Genomic DNA, 19,452 nt, shown 5'->3' with positions numbered 1-19,452 from the left:
CAGCAAGTGCCACTGTTACCCACAGAGCCATCTCTCTAGCCTCCTTGTATAAGGACTTTTATGGTAGCTTTGTGTTCACAGGTCCCTCGTGCAGACCCTTAAGTGTGGCTTTCTTAGACCCTGGCCCAAGTATGCTCTGGTTTGCCCCCTCTCAAGAGGCATTTCTCAATGTGGAGTCTCAGATGTCAAGAGAACCAATCCCTGCCAATTCTAGTCCCTTGGGATGTCAAAAAGAAAGACAGACAAGGTACATTTCTATAAACCTTGGTGTATTTTAAGGTTTTAGAAACTATAGTATTTAATCTCTTAATGCTTTTTTTTTCTTATTTTACATATAGATCCCAGTTCCCTCTCCCTCTCTTCCTCTTTCCCTCCCTCCCTCCCATGCCCCCTGACCACCCTCCCATCTCATCCCCCTCTCCCTCCACAAGGAGGGTGATGCCTTCCAGGAGGGATCAACAAAATCTGTCAAGTCATTTGGAGTAGGGTCTAAACCCTCCCTCTTGTCTCTAGGTTAAGGGAGTATCCCTTAATGGGGAATGTGCCCTCAAAGTCCTTTCCTGCACCAGGGATACATCCTGGTTCCACTGTCTGATGTCCCTTAGACTGCCCAGGCCTTCTAACTGAGACCCATATTCAGGGGGTCTGAGTTGGTCCAATGCTCGTTTCCCACCTATCAGTCTGGGGGTACATGAGCTCCTCCTTGTTCAGGTCAGCTGTCTCTGTGAGTTTCTGGAGCCTGGTCTTGTCTCCATTTTCTTATCACTCCTCCCTCTCTGCATCTGGATTCCAGTTTGGCTCAGTGTTTAGTTGTGGGTTGTCTGCTTCTGTTTCCATGAGCTACTAGGTGAGAGCTCTATGATGGTGGATAAGTTAGTCATAAATCTCATTATCAGGGAAGTGCATTTGTTGTTCATATTGTTAGTTTGGGTCATCCTTATAGGTCTCTGGACATTTCTCTAGAGTCAGTTTTCCCTTCAAACCTATAATGGCTCCCACTTTTATGGTATCTCTCTCTCTCTCTTTTCTTTTTGTTTGTTTGTTTTTGTTTTGCTCTTGTCTATTCCTTCTCTGACTCAATCTTCCTAGTCCTACAAGCTCTCCTCTCCTCCCCTTCTCTTTCTCCTAGTTCCCACTCCACTCACTGCCTCCCCACTCCCAATATGCTCAGGACATCTTGTTCCTTTCTCATTCTGTGACAGACCTTGTATGAATCTCTTAGGTTCCTCCTTGTATCCTAGTTCCTCTGGCAGTATGTATTATAAGCTGGTGATCCATTGTTCTATGTCTAAAATCCACATATGAGTGATACATTCAATATTCTACTTTTTGTAACTGGGTTACCTCACTCAGGTTGGTTACTTCAAGTTCTATCCATTTGACTGTGAATATCAAGATTCCCTTGGTTTTTTTTTTCTGCAGAGTAGTATTCCATTGTGTAAATGTGCCATATCTTCTTTATCCATTCTTCAGTTGAGGGGCATCTAGGTCTCTTCCAGGTTCTTGCTATTATAAATACTGCTGCTATGAACATAGTTGAAAATATGTCCTTGTTGCATGGATGTGGATCCTTTGGGTAGATGCCTAAAAGAGGGTCCTGTGGTAGACTGATTCCTATTTTCCTGAGGAAACACCATACTGATCTCCAAAATGGCTGTTTTACACTCGCATCAGCAGTAGAGGAGTGTTCTTTCTGCACATCTTCTTCAGCATAAGTTGTCATTGGTGTTTCTAATTTTAGCCATTCTGGCAGGAGTAAGATGGTATCTCAAAGTTGTTTTGATTTGCATTTCCCTGATAGCTAAGGATGTTGAGCACTTTAAGTGTCTTTCAGCCTTTTTGATTTCCTCCATTGAGAATTCTCTCTTCAGCTCTGTACCCCATTTTTTATAGGGTTATTTGGTGTTTTGTTGACTAGTTTCTTGAGTTCTTCATATATTTTGGAGATTAGCTCTCTGTCAGATGAGGGTTTGGCGAAGATCTTTTCCAACTCTGTGGGCTGCCGTTTGGTCTTGTCAATTGTGTCTTTGCTTTATAGAAGCTTCTCAGTTTCAGGGGGATCCCATTTATTAATTGTTGCTCTCAGTGTCTGTGCTACTGGAGTTATGTTCAGGAAGTGGCTTCCTGTACCAATTTGTTCAAGGGTACCTCCCACTTTCTCTTCTAAGAGGTTCAGTGTGGCTGGATTGATGTTGAGGTCTTTGATCCATTTGGACTTGAGTTTTGTGCATGGCGATAGGCATGGGTCTATCTGCAGTCTTCTACACACCATCATCCAGTTGTGCCAGCACCATTTGTTGAAGATGCTTTCCTCTTCCCATTATATACTTTTAGCTGTTTTGTCAAAAATCAGGTGTTCATAGGTGTATAGATTAATATAAGGATTTTCTATTAGATTCCATTGGTCTACCTGTATATTTTTGTGCCGTTACCAAGCTGTTTTCAGGACTACAGCTCTATAGTAGAGCTTGAAGTCAGGGATGGTGATGCCTCCTGAAGTTTCTTTATTGTACAGGGTTGTTTTGGCTATCCTGGGTCTTTTGTTTTCCATATAAAGTTGAGTATTAATCTTTCAAGGTCAGTGAAGAATTGTGCTTAGATTTTGATGAGGATTGTATTGAATCTGTAGATTGCTTTTGGCAAGATTGCCATTTTTACTATGTTTATCCTACCTATCCAAAAGCATGGGAGATCCTTCCATATTCTGGTATCTTCTTTAATATCTTCCTTTAAAGACACAAAGTTCTTATTGTATAGGTCTTTTACTTGTTTGGTAAGCATTACCCCAAGACACTTTGTGTTGTTTGTGGCAATTGGAATGAGTGATGTTTCTCTGATTTATTTCTTAGCACCTTTGTTGTCTGTATATAGTAGGGCTTCTGTTTTTTTGTTTTTTTGTTTTTTTGTTTTTTTTTTTTTGAGTTTATCTTGTATCCTGCTAGTTTGATGAAGGTGTTTAACAACTGTAGGAGTTCCCTGGTAAAGTTTTTCAGGTAGCTTATTGAAACTATTCCATCATCTGCAAATAGTGACAGCTTGACTTCTTCCTTTCCAATTTGTATCCCCTTGAGCTCCTTTTGTTGTCTTATTGCTTTAGCTAGAACTTCAAGTACAATATTGAAGAGATATGGAGAGGGAGGGCAGCCTTGACTTGTTCCTGATTTTAGAGGAATCGCTTTAAGCTTCTCTCCATTCAGTTTGATGTTGGCTCTTGGTTTACTGTATATTGCTTTCATTATGTTTAGGTATGTTCCTGTTATCCCCAATCTCTCCATGACCTTTTATCATGAAAGGGTGTTGAGTTTTGTTGAAGGGTTTTTCAGCATCTAGGGAGATGATCATGTGGTTTTTCTTTTTCAGTTTGTTTATATGGTGGATCATATTGATAGATTTTCGTGTGTTGAATCATCTCTGCAACCCAGGGATGAACCCTACTTGGTCATGGTGGATGATTTCTCTGATATATTCTTGGATTCGATTTGCAAATATTTTATTGAGTATATTTTGCATCAGTGTTCATGAGGGATATTGGTCTGTAATTCTCTTTCTTAGTAGTGTCTTTGTGTTGCTTGGATACCAGGGTAATTGTGGCCTCATAAAAAGTTTGGTAATAAACCTTCTGTTTCTATTGTGTAGAACAATTTGAGGAGTATTGGTATTAGCTCTTCTTTGAATTTCTGGTACTATTCTGCAATGAAGCCATCAGGCCCTGGGCTTTTTTTTTTTTTTGGTTGGGAGGCTTTTGATGACTACTTCTATTTCATTAGGGGTTATAGGTCTATTTAAGTTGCTTATCTGTACCTGATTTACTTTTGGTGATAGTTATTCAGAAATGTGTCCACTTCCTTTGAATTTTCAAATTTTGTGGAGTACAGGTTTTCAAAGTATGACCTGAAATTTGTCTGGATTTCCTCTGTGTCCATTGTTATGTCTCCCTTTTCGTTTCTAATTTTGTTAATTTGCATGCTCTCTCTCTCTCTCTGTTTCTTGGTTAGTTTGGATAAAGTTTTGTCTATCTTGTTGATTTTCTCAAAAGACCAACTCTTTGTTGCATTGATTTTTTTTTTTTTTTATTGTTTTCCTGGTTTCTACTTTATTGATTTCAGCCCTCAAATTGATTATTTCCTGGGGTCTACTCCTCCGGGGTGAGTGTGCTTCTCTTTGTTCTAAGGTTTTCATTTGTGCTATTAATTCTCTAATTAATTCTCTAATTAATCCTCCATTTTCTTCATATGGGCACTTAGTGCAATCAACTTCCTCGTAGCACTGCTTTCAAGGTGTCCCATAAGTTTGTGTATGTTGTCTCTTCATTCTCGTTGAATTCTAGGAAGTCTTTAATTTCCTTCTTTATTTCTTCTTTGACTCAGTTATGGTGCAATTGTGCATTGTTCAGTTTTCATGAGTTTGTAGTGTTTCTGCAATTTGTGTTTTTGTTGAATTCCAAATCTGATAAGATACAGGGTCTATTCCATTTTTTTTTTTTTTTTTTTTTTTTTTTTTTTTTGTCTCTGTTGAGGTTTGTTATGTTGCCTAGTATGTGGTTGATTTTAGAGAAGGTTCCATGTGGAGCTGAGAAGAATGTATATTCTTTTGTATTTGGATGGAATGTTCTGTATATGTCTGTTAAACCAAATTGAGACATTACTTATGTTAGTTCTTTTGATTTTGTTTTTGTTTTTTTGTTTGTTTATTAAGTTTCTGTCTGATGGTCCTGTCTAGAGGTGATAGTGGGGTGTTGACATCTCCCACTGTGAGTGTGTGAGGTTTTATGTCAGCTTTGAGTTTTAGTAGTGTTTCTTTTATGAATGTGAGTGCCTTTGTATTTGGGGCATAGATGTTCAGAACTGAGACTTTTTGCTGAAGGATTTCTCCTGTGATGAATACAAAATGACCTTCTTCATCTCTTTTGATTGATTTTGGTTTGAAGTCTAACTTGTTAGATGTTAGAAGCCTACTTGTGACTTACGTCCACTTGACTGGAAGATCTTTTCCCAACCCTTTACCCTGAGGTAATGTCTCTTTGAAGCTTAGATGTGTTTCTTGTATGTAGCAGAAAGATGGAGTCTGTCTTCGTGTCCATTCTGTTAGCCTGTGTCTTTTTATAGGTGAGTTAAGACCATTAATGTTGAGGAAAAGTAAGGACCATTGATTGTTAATTCTTGTTTGTTTTAGATTTTTTGTTAGCAGTGGTATTGTAAATATATTTACCCTGCTTTATCCTTTGGGTTTTGGAGAAGTGGGATTATCTATTGCCGATGTCATTGTGAGCATAGTTAGCTTCCTTGGCTTGGAGTTTTCCTTCCAGAACTTTCTGTAGGGCTGGATTTGTAGATACTTATTGTGAAAATCTGACTTTGTCATTGAATATCTTGTTTCCTTGGGCTATAATGATTGATAATTTTGCTGGGTATAGTTAGCTTGGTCTAGCATCCATAGACTCTTACTACATGTAGAACATCTATTCAGGACCTTCTGGCCTTGAGAGTTTTCGTGGAGAAGTCAGGTGTAATCTTGATATGTCTGCTTTTAAATTTTACCTGGTCATTTTCCTTTGCTGCTCTTAATATTCTTTCTTTATTCTCTGTGTTAGGCGTTTTGATAATTATATGTTGAAGGGTCTTTTTTCTTTGGTCCCGTCTATTTGGTGTTCAGTATGCTTCTTGTACTTTCTTTTTTTTTTTTTTTTTTTTTTTTTAATTTATTTCATATGACCAAGTCCATTTAAATGAAAATGAACATTTATAGACAATATTTGGGAATTTGGGCGTTGTTCTTTCCAAACTACTTCCTGCTGATAAGGGGCGCTGTCATGGGGGATTCTAAGAAGATTCAGAAATCCTGGCTATAGTCTGTAAGGCTGTTTTGTCCAGCTGTTTTGAATGTAGGCTCACCTTGTACTCTGTTTCAGGCGGTCTGTCGTGATCAAACCACATTAGTCTGGAAGGAATATACATCTTTTCATTTTCTGTGGAAACAAAAATAGAAATCCTTTTCCCCAGCAACTTGTCCTTCAACTTAAATTTTGGAGTCAAAGTATTTTTTTAATTTAATTTATTATTTTACATGTCGATCCAAGTTCCCTCTCCCTCCCTCCCTCCATCCATCCCTCCCTCCTTCCTTCATTCCTTTTTACCCTCTCTGCCCTCTCACATGCACTCTAACCACACTCCCCTCCCATCCCCCCACCCCAATTCCATATGTAGGGGAATGCCATCTAGTTGGGGTCATGTAGATCTGACAGGTCATGTGAAGTAGGGACTAGGGCTTCTCTCCTGTCTCTAGATTAAGGCATTTATCCCTCCATGGGGGATATGTTCGCAAAGTCCTTTTGTGCACCAGGGATACATCCTGGCTCCACTGTCTGAGGTCCCTTAGACTGCTCAGTCCTTCTGGCTGAGACCCATATTCAGGGGGGCCTGAGTCAGTCCCATGCTGGCTTCCCAGCTATCAGTCTAGTGGCCGTTATCTCCTCCTTGTTCAGGTAAGCTGTCTGTATGTGTTTCTGCCTCATGATCTTGTCCTCTCCATCTACATCTGGGTTCTAGTTCGACTCAGTGTTTATGTATGGGTGTTTGATCCTGTTTTCAACAGTTGAGGGCCCCATGGATAAGTTATTTGTTGATCTCACTCTCCGGGAAGGGCATTTATGGTAGCCTTTCCATGGAAGCTCAAATTGTTAGTTGGGAGCAGTCTTGTAGTTCTCTAGACCTTTCTTTGTGTTCAATTTTATCTTCAAACCAATATTGACTCCTGCTTTTATGTTCTCTCTCTCTCTCTGTCTCTGTCTCTCTCTCTTTCCTATCTTCTATTCTTAACCAGGCTCAATCTTCCTGGTCACACATGTTTTCCTTTCCTCCCCCTCATTTTCTCCTACTTCTCTCTCCATTCGCTGCCCCCCCACTTCACCTGAGCTCTGGGGGACTTGTCCCTTCCCAGTTCTGTGAGGGACTTTATATGAATCTCTTAGAATACACCTTGTATCCTAGTTCCTCTGGTGATGTGAATTGTAGGCTGGTGATCCTTTGATCTAGGTCTAAAATCCATATATGAGTGAGTACATACTGGGTTCCTCTTTTTGTGACTGGGTTACCTCATTCAGGATGGTTTCTTCAAGTGTCATCCACTCGCCTGCGAATTTCAAGATACCATTATTTTTTTCTGCAGAGTAGTATTCATTGTGTAGAAGTGCCACATCTTCATTAACCATTCTTCAGTTGAGGGGCATCTAGGTTGCTTCCAGGTTCTTGCTATTACAAATAGTGCTGCTATGACCATAGTTGAACAGATGTCTTTGATGCATGGATGTGAATCCTTTGGGTATATGCCTAAGAGGGGGAATGCCGGGTCCTGTGGTAAACTAATTCCCATTTTCCTGAGGAACCGCCATACTGATCTCCAAAATGGCTGTATGAGTTTGCACTCCCACCAGCAGTGGAGGAGTGTTCCACTTTCTCCACATCCTCTCCAACATAAGTCATCACTGGTGTTTCTAATTTTAGCCATTCTGGCAGGGGTAAAATGGTATCTCAAAGATGTTTTGATTTGCATTTCCCTGATAGCTCAGGATGTGGAACATTTTCTTAAGTGTCTTTCAGCCTTTTTGATTTCCTCTATTGAGAATTCTTTCTTCAGTTCTGTACCCCATTTTTAATAGGGTTATTTGGTGTTTTGTTGACTAGTTTCTTGAGTTCTTTGTATATTTTGGAGATCAGCCCTTTGTGGGATATAGGATTAGTGAAAATCTTTTCCCAGTCTGTGGGCTGCTGTTTGGTCTTGTCCACTGTGTCCTTTGCCTTACAGAAGCTTCTAAGTTTGAAGAGGTCCCATTTATTAATTGTTTCTTTCAGTGTCTGTGCCCCTGGAGTTATGTTCAAGAAGCGGTCTCCTATACCAATTTGTTCAAAGATACCGCCTACTTTCTCTTCTAAGAGGTTCAGTGTGGCTAGATTGATGTTGAGGTCTTTGATCCATTTGGACTTGAGTTTTGTGCATGGCAACAGACATGGGTCTATCTGCAGTCTTCTACACACCCTCATCCAATTGTGCCAGCACCATTTGTTGAAGATGCTGTCCTCAGCCCATTGTATAATTTTAGCTGTTTTGTCGAAAATCAGGTGTTCATAGGTGTGTGGGTTAATATCAGGATTTTCAATTTGATTCCATTGGTCTACCTTTCTATTTTTATGCCAATACCAGGCTGTTTTCAGAACTATAGCTCTGTAGTAGAGCTTAAAGTCAGGAATGGTGATGCCTCCTGAAGTTCTTTTATTGTATAGGTTGTTTTGGCTATCCTGGGTCTTTTGTTTTTCCATATAAAGTTGATTATTATCCTTTCAAGGTCGGTGAAGAATTTTGGTGGGATTTTAATGGGGATTGCATTGAATCTGTAGATTGCTTTTTGGCAAGATTGCCATTTTTATTATGTTTATCCTACCTATCCAAGAGCATAGGAGATCTTTTCATTTTCTGGTATCTTCTTTAATTTCTTTCGTTAGAGCCACAAAGTTCTTATTATATAGGCCTTTTACTTGTTTGGTAAGTGTTATACCAAAATACTTTATGTTGCTTGTGGCTATTGTAAAGGGTGATGTTTCTCTGATTTCTTTCTTTGTTTCTTTGTCATCTGAAAAAAGTAGGGCTACTGATTTTTTTGAGTTTATCTTGTATCCTGCTAGTTTCCTGAAGGTGTTTGTCAGCTGTAGGAGTTTCCTGGTAGAGTTTATTGGGTCACTTATGTAAACTATCATATCATCTGCAAATAGAGACAGTTTGACTTTTTCCCTTCCAATTTGGATCCCCTTGATCTCCTTTTGTTGCCTTATAGCATTAGCTAGAACTTCTAGTACGATATTGAAGAGATATGGAGAGAGAGGGCAGCCTTGTCTTGTTCCTGATTTTAGAGGAATTGGCTTAAGCTTCTCTCCATTCAGTTTGATGTTGGCAGTTAGTTTGCTATATATTGCTCTTATTATGTTTAGGTATGTTCCTGTTATTCCTGACCTCTCCAAGACCTTTATCATGAAAGGGTGTTAAATTTTGTCGAAGGCTTTTTCCGCATCTAGGGAGATAATCATATGGTTTTTCTTTTTCAGTTTGTTTATATGGTGGATCACGTTGATAGATTTTCGTATGTTAAACCATCCCTGCAATCCAGGGATGAAGCCTACTTGGTCATGGTGGATGATTTCTCTGATGTATTCTTGAATTCGGTTTGCCAGTATTTTATTGAGTATTTTTGCATCGATGTTCATCAGAGATATTGGTCTGTAGTTTTCTTTCTTAGTTGTGTCTTTGTGAAGCTTGGGTACCAAGTTTATTGTGGCCTCATAAAAAGAGTTTGGCAATGAACATTCTGTTTCTATTTTGTGGAACAGTTTGAGGAGTAGTGGTATTAGTTCTTCCTTGAATGTCTGGTAGAATTCTGCATTGAAGCCATCTGGCCTTGGACTTTTTTGGTTGGAAGGCTTTCGATGACTGCTTCTATTTCATTGCGGGTTATAGGTCTATTTAAGTTGTTTGTCTGTTCTTGATTTAATTTTGGTAAGTGATAGTTATCCAGAAATTTGTCCATTTCCTTTGAATTTTCAATTTTTGTGGAATACAGATTTTCAAAGTATGACCTGAAAATTGTCTGAATTTCCTCTGTGTCTGTTGTTATGTTCCCCTTTTCGTTTCTGATTTTGTTAATTTGCATGTTCTCTCTCTGTTTTTTCGTTAATTTGGATAAAGGTTTGTCTATCTTGTTGATTTTCTCAAAAAACCAACTCTTCGTTGCATTGATTTTTTTTTTTTTTTATTGTTTTCCTGGTTTCTATTTTGTTGATTTCAGCCCTCAAATTGATTATTTCCTGACATCTACTCCTACGGGGTGAATTCGCTTCTCTCTGTTCTAAGGCTTTCAGTTGTGCTGTTAATTCTCTTATGTGACTATCCTCTGTTTTCTTCATATGGGCACTTAGTGCAATGAACTTCCCTCATAGCACAGCTTTCAAGGTGTCCCATAAGTTCGGGTATGTTGTGTCGTCATTCTCGTTGAATATTAGAAAGTCCTTAATTTCTTTCTTTATTTCTTCTTTTACCCAAGAGTAGTGCAATTGCACATTGTTCATTTTCCATGAGTTTGCAGGTTTTCTGCTATTTGTGTTGTTGTTGAATTCCAATTTTAAAGCATGGTGGTCTGATAAGATACAGGGGACTATTCCTATTCTCTTGTATCTGTTGAGGTTTGTTATGCCACCTAGTATGTGGTCGATTTTAGAGAAGGTTCCATGTGGAGCAGAAAAGAAGGTATATTCTTTTGTCTTTGGATGGAATGTTCTATAGATGTCTATTAACCCCAGTTGAGACATAACTTCTGGTAGTTCTTTTGTTTCTTTATTGAGTTTCTGATTTGTGGTCCTGTCTAGTGTTGAGAGTGCTGTGTTGAAGTCTCCCACTATAAGTGTGTGAGGTTTTATATGAGCTTTGAGTTTTAGTAGCGATTCTTTTATGGATGTGGATGTCTGCTTGCTTCTTATTTCCATTTGATTGGAAAATCTTTTCCTAATCTTTACCCTGAGGTAATGTCTATGTTTGAAGCTTAGATGTGTTTCTTGTATGCAGGAGAAGGATGGATTCTGTCTTTGTTTCCATTCTGTTAACCTGTGTCTTTTTATAGGTGAGTTAAGACCATTAATGTAGATGGTGAGTAAGGACCATTGGTTGTTGATGCTTGTTTGATTTAGGTTTGTTTTTGGTAGTGGTATTGTGAATATATTAGTTCTGCTTTACCCTTGGTTTCTGGTGTATTTGGATTATCTGTTGCCTACATTTTTGTGGGCGTGGTTACCTTCCTTGGGTTGGAGTTTTCCTTCCAATACCTTCTGTAGGGCTGGATTTGTAGATACATATTGGGAAAATCTGGTTTTGTCATTAAATATCTTGTTTTCTCCATCTATAGTGATTGAGAGTTTTGCTGGATATAGTAACCTAGGCTGGCATCCGTGTTCTCTTAATACTTATAGAACATCTATCCAGGACCTTCTGGCCTTGAGGGTTTCCATGGAGAAGTCAGGTGTAATTTTGATAGGTCTGCCTTTATATGTTACCTGTCCTTTTTCCTTCGCTGCTCTGAATATTCTTTCTTTATTCTTTGTTATATTAATATTCTTGTTAATATGCTAGGTGTTTTGATTATTATATGTCGAGGGGACTTTTTTCTTTGGTCCAGCTTATTTGGGGTTTGGTATGCTTCTTGTACTTTCATGGGCATGTCCTTCTTCAGATTTGGAAAGTTTTCCTTGATGATTTTGTTGAATATGTTTTAAGCACCTTTGAGCTGGGCTTCTTCACCTTCCTCTATGCCTATTATTCTTAGGTTTGGCCTTTTCATGTTGTCCCACATTTCCTGGATGTTTTATGTTAAGGATTTGTTGGATTTATGATTTTCTTTGGTCGATGAATCTATTTCTTCTAGTTTATCTTCTGCCCCTGAGATTCTCTCTTCCATCTCTTGCATTCTGTTGGTTATGCTTGTGTCTGTAGTTCCCAATTTTTTGCCCAGCTTTTCAATTTCCAGCATTCCTTTGATTTGTGTTGCCTTTATTATCTCTATTTCAGTTTTCAAGTCTTTAACCGTTTCCTTCACCTGCTTGTTTTTTCTTGGCTTTCTGTACTTTCTTTGCCTTCCTTAAGGAATTTGTTCATTTCTTCCACTTTTTTGTTTATTTCTTTCTCCATTTCTTTAAGGGATTTTCTCACATCTTCATTGAGGGCCTCTATCATTTTTATGATGGTAATTTTTAAGTCGTTCCCTTCTGCTTCCTCTGCTTTGTTGTGTTCCATTCTAGTTGGTGTAGATTCCCCAGATTCTAGTGGTGTCATGCTTGCCTTTCTGTTGTTAGGTGTTTTCTTTTATTGCCTTCTTCTCATAGCTTCTTCCTGTAGGTGTTGGTGGGGTCTCTCCTTCTCTCTATGGTACTTCCCCGGTGGGCTTATGTGGGTCAGAAATTCAATATCTGTCGCTTTGTGTGGTTCAAGCTCTATAAGAGGTCTTTCCGCAGACAGGGACCCAGGGATGGGGTCAGGGCTGAGGATCCAGTAGAAGATGCCACTAGGCAATGGCTCTAGCCAATGGCTGGCAGAAGAGGACAAAGGGTGAGCTGAAACTTGGGAAGGTTTTGCAGCATAGTTGGATCTCACTGGAAACTGGAACTCTCTAGCTGAGTCCTCTTTCTTTAGCAGAGGCCCTGCTTTGGGGGTCAAGGATCTTGCTGGCGGGAACTCAGAGTGGACCCACAGAGATAGGCTGATCTCTGGGAGGGACCCGGGAATCCAGCAGAGGACTGGAGGTGGGGTCAGAGACCAAGCAGGTGGAAATTACGGGTGGTCCTGCGTGGATAGTCAGGTCTCCTTTGTTCAGAGTTGCTCTGAGAAGTCTCCGAAATAGGGTGGACTGTTGGCTCCACCCTCTGTCCCAGTGCTCAACCATAACTGCGGGACAGTGGGCAGGGTAGGACACAGGGTAGGGGAGGCAGGCTTGTGGTGGGGATGGGTGGGGGTGTATCAGAGCTCCAAGGGTACTCTCGATGGGGACAGGAGACAGGAGCAGCAGGATCAGGGGCCAACCCAGGGAGTTCGGTGGGGGGGGGGGGCAGGGAGAGGTTGCAGAGGAGAGGCCCCGATTGGGCCCAGACTCACCTCTGGCCAATAGCTGGCCGAAGAGGACAAAGCTGAGCTGAAACTTGGAAGGTTTTGCAGGATAATTAGATCTCACTGGAAACTGGGACTCTCCAGCTGAGGCCTCTTTAGCAGAGGCCCTGCTTTGGGGGTCAAGGATCTTGCCGACGGGAACTCAGAGTCGACTGTACACTCTCTTAAGCAGTGTTATTTTGCATGACTCTTATTTCCCAATGTCTGCATCCCCTCCCTGAGTGTTTCCCTTCTCTTTACCCTTCCATCCACCTTTCATCATATCTTCCGTGTCCTCAAGGCAATGGCTTGGAATCCTTTCAAAGAAGAGGGGACATTGTAAAGACATCTGGGGCAGAAGGTAGCCTGACAGCTGTTTAACATGTTAAATGTCAGCAACAGACACTCCTGGAGACATTGTCTCCAAGCAGACACTGGAGATCATATGGCTCAGCTAAGGTGCTGTTCAGGCTGCTGCCCAGAGTCAGAATTATTCTGCAGCTCAAAACCCAACATGGGGTGTGGGGACAGTTCATGACAGTATAGATAATGACCTTGTTGCTAACCATTACTTCCTGGGATCCATGGAACTTCTTATCTAGCTGTAGTGGCCATCACACATAGGCATGGTGATACCCCATAGATATGATTGTCCCACTCCTGAGTAAATCTCCCTGGTCTCCTCAGGTGTGGGCTTTCACATATACCCAGCAGATCATCCAGGAAGAGTTGTGTCTATCTGTTGTCACCCTGTTCCCCGGTGCCCCAGTGGTTCTTGTCCTATGCAAGAATGGGGATGAAAGGCAGGTGAGTACTTGGCAGGCCCTGGGTTGGGGAAGATTGGGAATGGTCAACCTCCACAATGTGACTGGGGTGGATGTAAGCCTTCTCAAGTCAGAAGAGAGGACTATTGGAAGAGGAAAAGTTAATAAGCAAGAAACTCTTGCAGTCACAGCCAGAGATAGGAGTCCTGCAATGGTGTCAGTAGTAAAGGCCATGTTGGTCCTGCTGATGAATAAATACATGAAATCTGCAGACTTTAGCTAAAATTATCAGGCTTGCTCACTTGCTATGTTCCTGTCACTACTCTGTCACCTAACTGGACTCTGACTCTTAGACAAAAGCCAGGGCCATAGGTGTGAAGGAACCCAGCCCCATGTCCTCAGGGCTTTGAACTTTGTCAATGTGTCCTAGATGCACACTGTTCCTCTAGCAGCATGTCATAGGAGTGTGCTCAGTTTCCTGTCCAGATCTGAGAGCCTGGGGTTCAAGAGCTCATTCCAAGTGTGACTGTGGCACACGGTGGGTCTGAAACCTCCCCTTCTCTTCTCCAAAAGGGGGTTCATATAACCCAAAGGAACTGTGGGGTGCAAGCAGTTTACTGGTCTCCATGAAGAACAGTGCTCAGTGTCTAGTCAGGGTGTGTCCATCCCTCTGTCGGTACCACATATGAGTAAGTTAGGGGACACTGCCTGACACCACTTCTCTGTGGGCTCTCAGGACAGACTTTGAAGAAGACCCTGCTGGCATCTTCATCCCCATCTGCGCTTTCTCTAAATTCTTCCTAAAGGAAGATATGAAACATGGTTTTTTTTTTCAAACACTGATTTAACTTTTCACATTTTTTAAACCCATTTTTAAAGGACTAGCACTGGAGAAATGGATCAGTGGGTAAAGGTACTTGTAACCAGACCTGCCCATCTGAATTTAGTTCCTAGAGATACATGCAAAAAGAGAAAGAGAAAAGTTGTGTTCTGACTACTCATACACACACACACACACACACACACACACACACACACACACACATAAATGCAAATTTAAAATGTAATGGCACTTTTCTTCATTCATGAGACCATGAAATCATATCTCTGACTGACCACATATGGTGTCATCCCTTCTGATGATGCCTGAGTGATTAATATTTTCCATGGAACCAATGGCTTTAGTCAGATAAAAAGGGAGGGCCTCATTTTATCTCCCCTCTATTTCCTCAGCAATGGATGAAGACAGGTGCTCGCATCGAGCACATAGCATCCCACCTCTGCCTGGACACAGACATGTTCGGTGACAGCACCGAGGATGGCAAAGAAGTCGTTGTCAACCCTTGTGAGTCATCACTCATGAGCCAACACTGGGACATTGTGAGCTCATAAGGACCCTGGGAGGGTCCAGCTGTGGATCAGGGATGGTACTTCCCTGGACCAATACAAACTGAAACCCAGGCTGTGAACAGCCCATATCTGCACCAGATGCCCTTGACTGGAGGTAGAGCAAAGGCCCCCAGGACAGGAGCAACTGTCTCAGGGAAGATGGAGGAATCGATGACAAACCAGCAGAGCTCAGCAACACCCACATGTGTGCAATATTGTGAAGGTCCATCCTGACCAGGTTTTCTGATTGGGAATTGGAGGTGGAGATCCGATGGGAAGTGTTTGTTGTACCCTTTCTTACAAAACAAGGCATCTTATGAAGGCCAGAAGAAAAGCTCTCCTTATTAAAGCACCAGGACTGCTTGGAGAGATGAGGAATGGAGATGGTTTTAAAACAAATAAAATTAACATTGAAGTTGTCCTTCAATAACTCATGTTGCTTTTTTCAGCTAGATCAGCACCTAAGCTGAGATCCCCATTGAATTAGGGTGGGGTATATTTGTGGCAGAATGGAGAAGCCAGAAAGATGGGAGCCTTGTGCCCATAGTATGGAAGAAAAAAAAAGAAAAGATGAGTGTGGTACACTTTTGTAATCCCAGAACTAGAGAGACAGAATTGGGTGAATTCCTGGGGCTTGCCAGCCAGCCAGCCAGCCTAGTCTACTTGGCAAGTTCCAGGACAGTGAGAGACCCTGTCTCAAAACAAAACAAAACATGTTGGACAGTAATTACTGAAAAGCATACAAGACTGATTTTTAATCTCCACTTACATGTGCACACACATGCACATGCTAACTTGCACTCATAAATATGTAATATGCTTACATACACACACAAGGCACTTCACTTTTTTGGCCCACCACTTCCTATTATGTTACCATGAAGGGGGCAAATGAGTGGTGGTGACTCTAGATGTCTATGAAGAGCCTAATTTGGTGGGTCTCACACAGAGGCCAATCTCCTTGGCTAATTCTGACACCTCTGCTTGTTTAAAGTTCTGTCATAAAGTATCTATCCATCAGGAGCCTTATACCCCATAGCCCTTAACACAGGAATTTCCTATTATAATAAACCCATTTTCTGGTGTCTTCTGGGATTGGTTAGAGTAGCTATCTTAGTAGGGATTCTATTGCTTTGAAGAAACACCATGAGCATGGCAGCTCTTTTAAAGGAAAACATTTAATTGGGTGGCTTACACTTCAGAAGTTCAGTCCATTATCATGGCAGGACATGGCAGCATGCAGGCAGACATTGTGCTGGAAAAGGAGTTGAGGGCAGAGTAGAAGCTACATTTTGATCCTGCAGGCAACAGGAAGTGGTCTGAGACACTAGGCATGACTTGAGCATATATGAGATCCCAAAGCCCACTCCTACAATGACTCACTTCCTCCAACAAGGCCACACCTACTTCAACAAAGCGATGCCTCCTAATAGTGCCACTCCCTATGAGCTAATGGGGTCCCATTACATTCAAACTACCACATTATCTCTTCTTATTAACTACATCTTAAGAGAAGAAACAAGCCATATTCTATAGAAGTTTCTAAGAGAAAACCCCACATGCTGTTAGTAACTGACTGTTAGCTGTTGCTGTGTAACAGATGACCTAAACTTGACAGCTTAAGGCAACACATGTTTCTGTCTCATGGATTTTTGTGGGCCAGGAACCTAGGCCCAACCCTCTCCTCCTGGTGTCTTATTAGGCTATGGTGGAGGTGATAGCTGGAGCTGCAGTCAGTTCCATGGGCTCACATAGCACTTGATGGTGGGTTTGGGCCCTGATACTTTCAGTTCTCCAATATAGTCCTGCAATATAATTCAGTTCTCTCTCCAACTAGGAGTGGAGAGGGGAGATAGGATACCATCAAGATGGGAATCCTGTCCCTTTGCAACCAGATCACTCATTCCATGTTGTACTTGATGAAGAAGTATAGCCCCTACTCAAGGGGAGGCCAATCAGAAGAGTGAAGGACAAGACATAATCAGATCCATTCAAATCCACCTACCCCAGTGATTGTTGGAGCCTAAGCAAGTATCCATTCTCCTTCATTCAAGGAACCCCTTTGGTGATGGGATGTTATCAAACTCTTTATATAGTCTGATACTGAAGACTGCTGTAGCCTTGGAAACTTGAAAGATGAAATGCCTGTACCAGATATCTCTTCTGCTCTAGCTAGGACTTAGCCCTGTTCTGTACCAAAGAAGAGGGGGTGGAGAATAGGAGCTGTTCCACCTATAGGAGACAGGCTGAGGCTCCTTAAACTGTGTGTACACAGGGCTTAAAGAAGCTTCACAGAGGAAAGCCAGAAGGAATGGTTACCAGTGACCAACCAGACCCCTAAGTAGGTGAAGCAGTCTCTGTACTAGGATAACTAAAGGAAAACCTGGGGTTGTCCTTTGTCTACTTGTCCCCTCTGTATTTATGAATGTCTTTGTGTTCTCTGGTGACAACAAAAGTGTCTTTTTTCTTCCTGACACACCAAGTACTCAGTGAACACATTTATAAGTAGATGGTTGACAAACCATTCCTTGTCCATGATAAAGTGAGTTTAAGTATGTATGACTACTGACATACAATCACAGAATGCAGGTAGGCTTGCATCTCTATGATAGCCAGAGGACTTGGGGAAAGAAGCCCTAGTGGCAATTACTTTACTTACTTATGCCCTAGTGCCACTTACTGCCTCATGGCAGAAAAACTAGCACTTAGCTTGCTCCTGGCATTCTTCTTAGTGAAACAACTTGGAAATGACAATAAAGAGAAAGGCTGAAGGGGGTGGAGAGGAACCTGCTAATGGAATACAGGCAGCTCTGGTGTGAACTGCATGCAAGGTATGTTCCTTAAGGTCCCATTATTTTGAAATGGAGGCTAACCATTGATGATAAGGGTAGAAATCACTCCAAATATGTGGGGTACCTGAAGTGCTCTCCACTGTTCTCAGGCTGCTGCAGACCAAGAGAGACTTGGGATTTAAAAGTAAGCAGGGTGAGTATCCATAAACTCAAAACAAGGCTGGCATCTCAGAGATAGCCATGGCATACAACACATACACACCAGAGTGAGTATGGCCAGGCACTTGTATGGATGTTATCACTGGATTTGAATGGCAAACTCCAGTAGCCTGATGTAGCTCACTTACTAGGGAACCTGGAGCTCTGATTGAAAAGTTGTCAAATGATGTCATCCTCTGAGAACAGGGAAGATCTGTTGAGGGTTTTGGCATGTCACAAGATTCAGACTCCAAGCAATGCTTGGAAAATACCCTGCCTGGAGCACCTTGACCACATCATCAGGTGAGGAGGCAGCAGGAGCCCCATCCCTCATGGTCACATATGGCCAATGGGAGAATATGGGCTTCTTTCAGAATTTATTAATAGGCTATGCATATTAAAGACATACAGACATTTTTATATGTGACTGGGTGTGTATACTACTGGGCTTCCATAGCTACAAGCTCTGTATCTGTGAATCCAACACAGACTAAAGCCACATGGGAAAAAATAACATCTGTAATGAGTTGTATGTTTTTTTCATTATTCCTTAAACTATATAGTCTAAAAACTACTTTTGTACCCTTATATGATACTAGGTCTCTTAACTAACAAAAAGCTGGTATAACGTATACAAGAGGATGTACATAAGTTAGGTACAAGTATGGAGTAGGGAAATGGCATAGCAAGTAAGCATGATTGCTGTGCAAGCATGGGGACTTGAGTTCAAATCCCCAGGACAACAAAAAATAAATAAAAATAAAAATAACTGGTCATGTATAACTGTAATCTTAGCACTGTGGGTCTGTGGTAGAGACGGGAGTCTTTCTGTAGCTTCCTGGATACCAGCATAGTTCAAGTTCAGTGTGAGACCCTTTTTCAAGGGAATAAGGCAGGGTGATAGAGCAGTACTCAGTGCCCTCCTCTAGTCTCTACACATGGATAGGTGTAAAAACCTTCATATATATTACACACACATACACACAAAATATATATAACCATGGTACTATTTTATATGGTTAACTTCAGCATCCACAGAGTGGGTATCTGTGGGAGAGAGGTATTGCTGGAATCTTCCTCCTACTAAGAGACAACAATGTATTCTCATGAACTTGACACAAAGAGGTGCAGGGGTTTCAGACACTCTGGTGTCTCATTTAGAGTTTTGGGCAGAATAGTATTAAATGGATGGGAAAATGGGAGGTTTTAGGTAAATCTAGACTCCTCATGGATGGTGGAGCCTGGTGCTGCATTGAATCTGAGACTTTCTTTCCTGGAAGTTTGTTTCCCTTTGTGCTTTATAACTCCCCCACCCCAGCTCATCTTCAGTGAGAGTTTTTCTAGATACTCTGGTTTTGAGGCATGCCTCAGGGGAGGTTTAAGCTTGCCTCTGCTAGGATCCCCTTGGATTGCTTTGATTTGAAGCCAATTTATGAATTGATTTTTCTACTAATGGTTTCCACACTGTGAGAAGAGGATCTGGAGCCCAGCTCTCTTGCTTGGCACAATCTTAGATTTTGATCTTTTATAGATTGCTTTTTTTAGAGGTTGCTTTGATCATGTTTTCCTGGAGTTGCCATTCACCCAGCCATATAGATAGCCCATTTGTAGCCCCTACTACCCATGAGGTTGTAGGTCTC

The 19,452-nt window shown here is 41.4% G+C and overlaps 1 protein-coding gene across 1 annotated transcript in view; it reads left to right on the top strand.

Moving 5' to 3' along the window:
- The window catches only part of Galnt14 (polypeptide N-acetylgalactosaminyltransferase 14), a 217,707-nt gene extending 202,604 nt beyond the window's left edge, over window positions 1–15,103 (top strand). Inside the window, exons 14-15 of the mRNA XM_051181849.1 lie at window positions 13,357–13,476; window positions 14,667–15,103. Coding sequence (XP_051037806.1) covers window positions 13,357–13,476; window positions 14,667–14,825 — 279 coding nt within the window. The 3' untranslated portion in view covers window positions 14,826–15,103. The remainder of the gene's footprint in view (window positions 1–13,356; window positions 13,477–14,666) is intronic.
- The last annotated feature ends 4,349 nt before the right edge of the window (window positions 15,104–19,452 follow it).

Source organism: Phodopus roborovskii, unplaced genomic scaffold (assembly GCF_943737965.1).
Source record: "Phodopus roborovskii unplaced genomic scaffold, PHOROB, whole genome shotgun sequence".
NCBI lineage: Eukaryota > Metazoa > Chordata > Mammalia > Rodentia > Cricetidae > Phodopus > Phodopus roborovskii.
The sequence above is the reverse complement of the archived record's forward strand: the minus strand, read 5'-3'. Positions and strand labels throughout refer to the sequence as shown.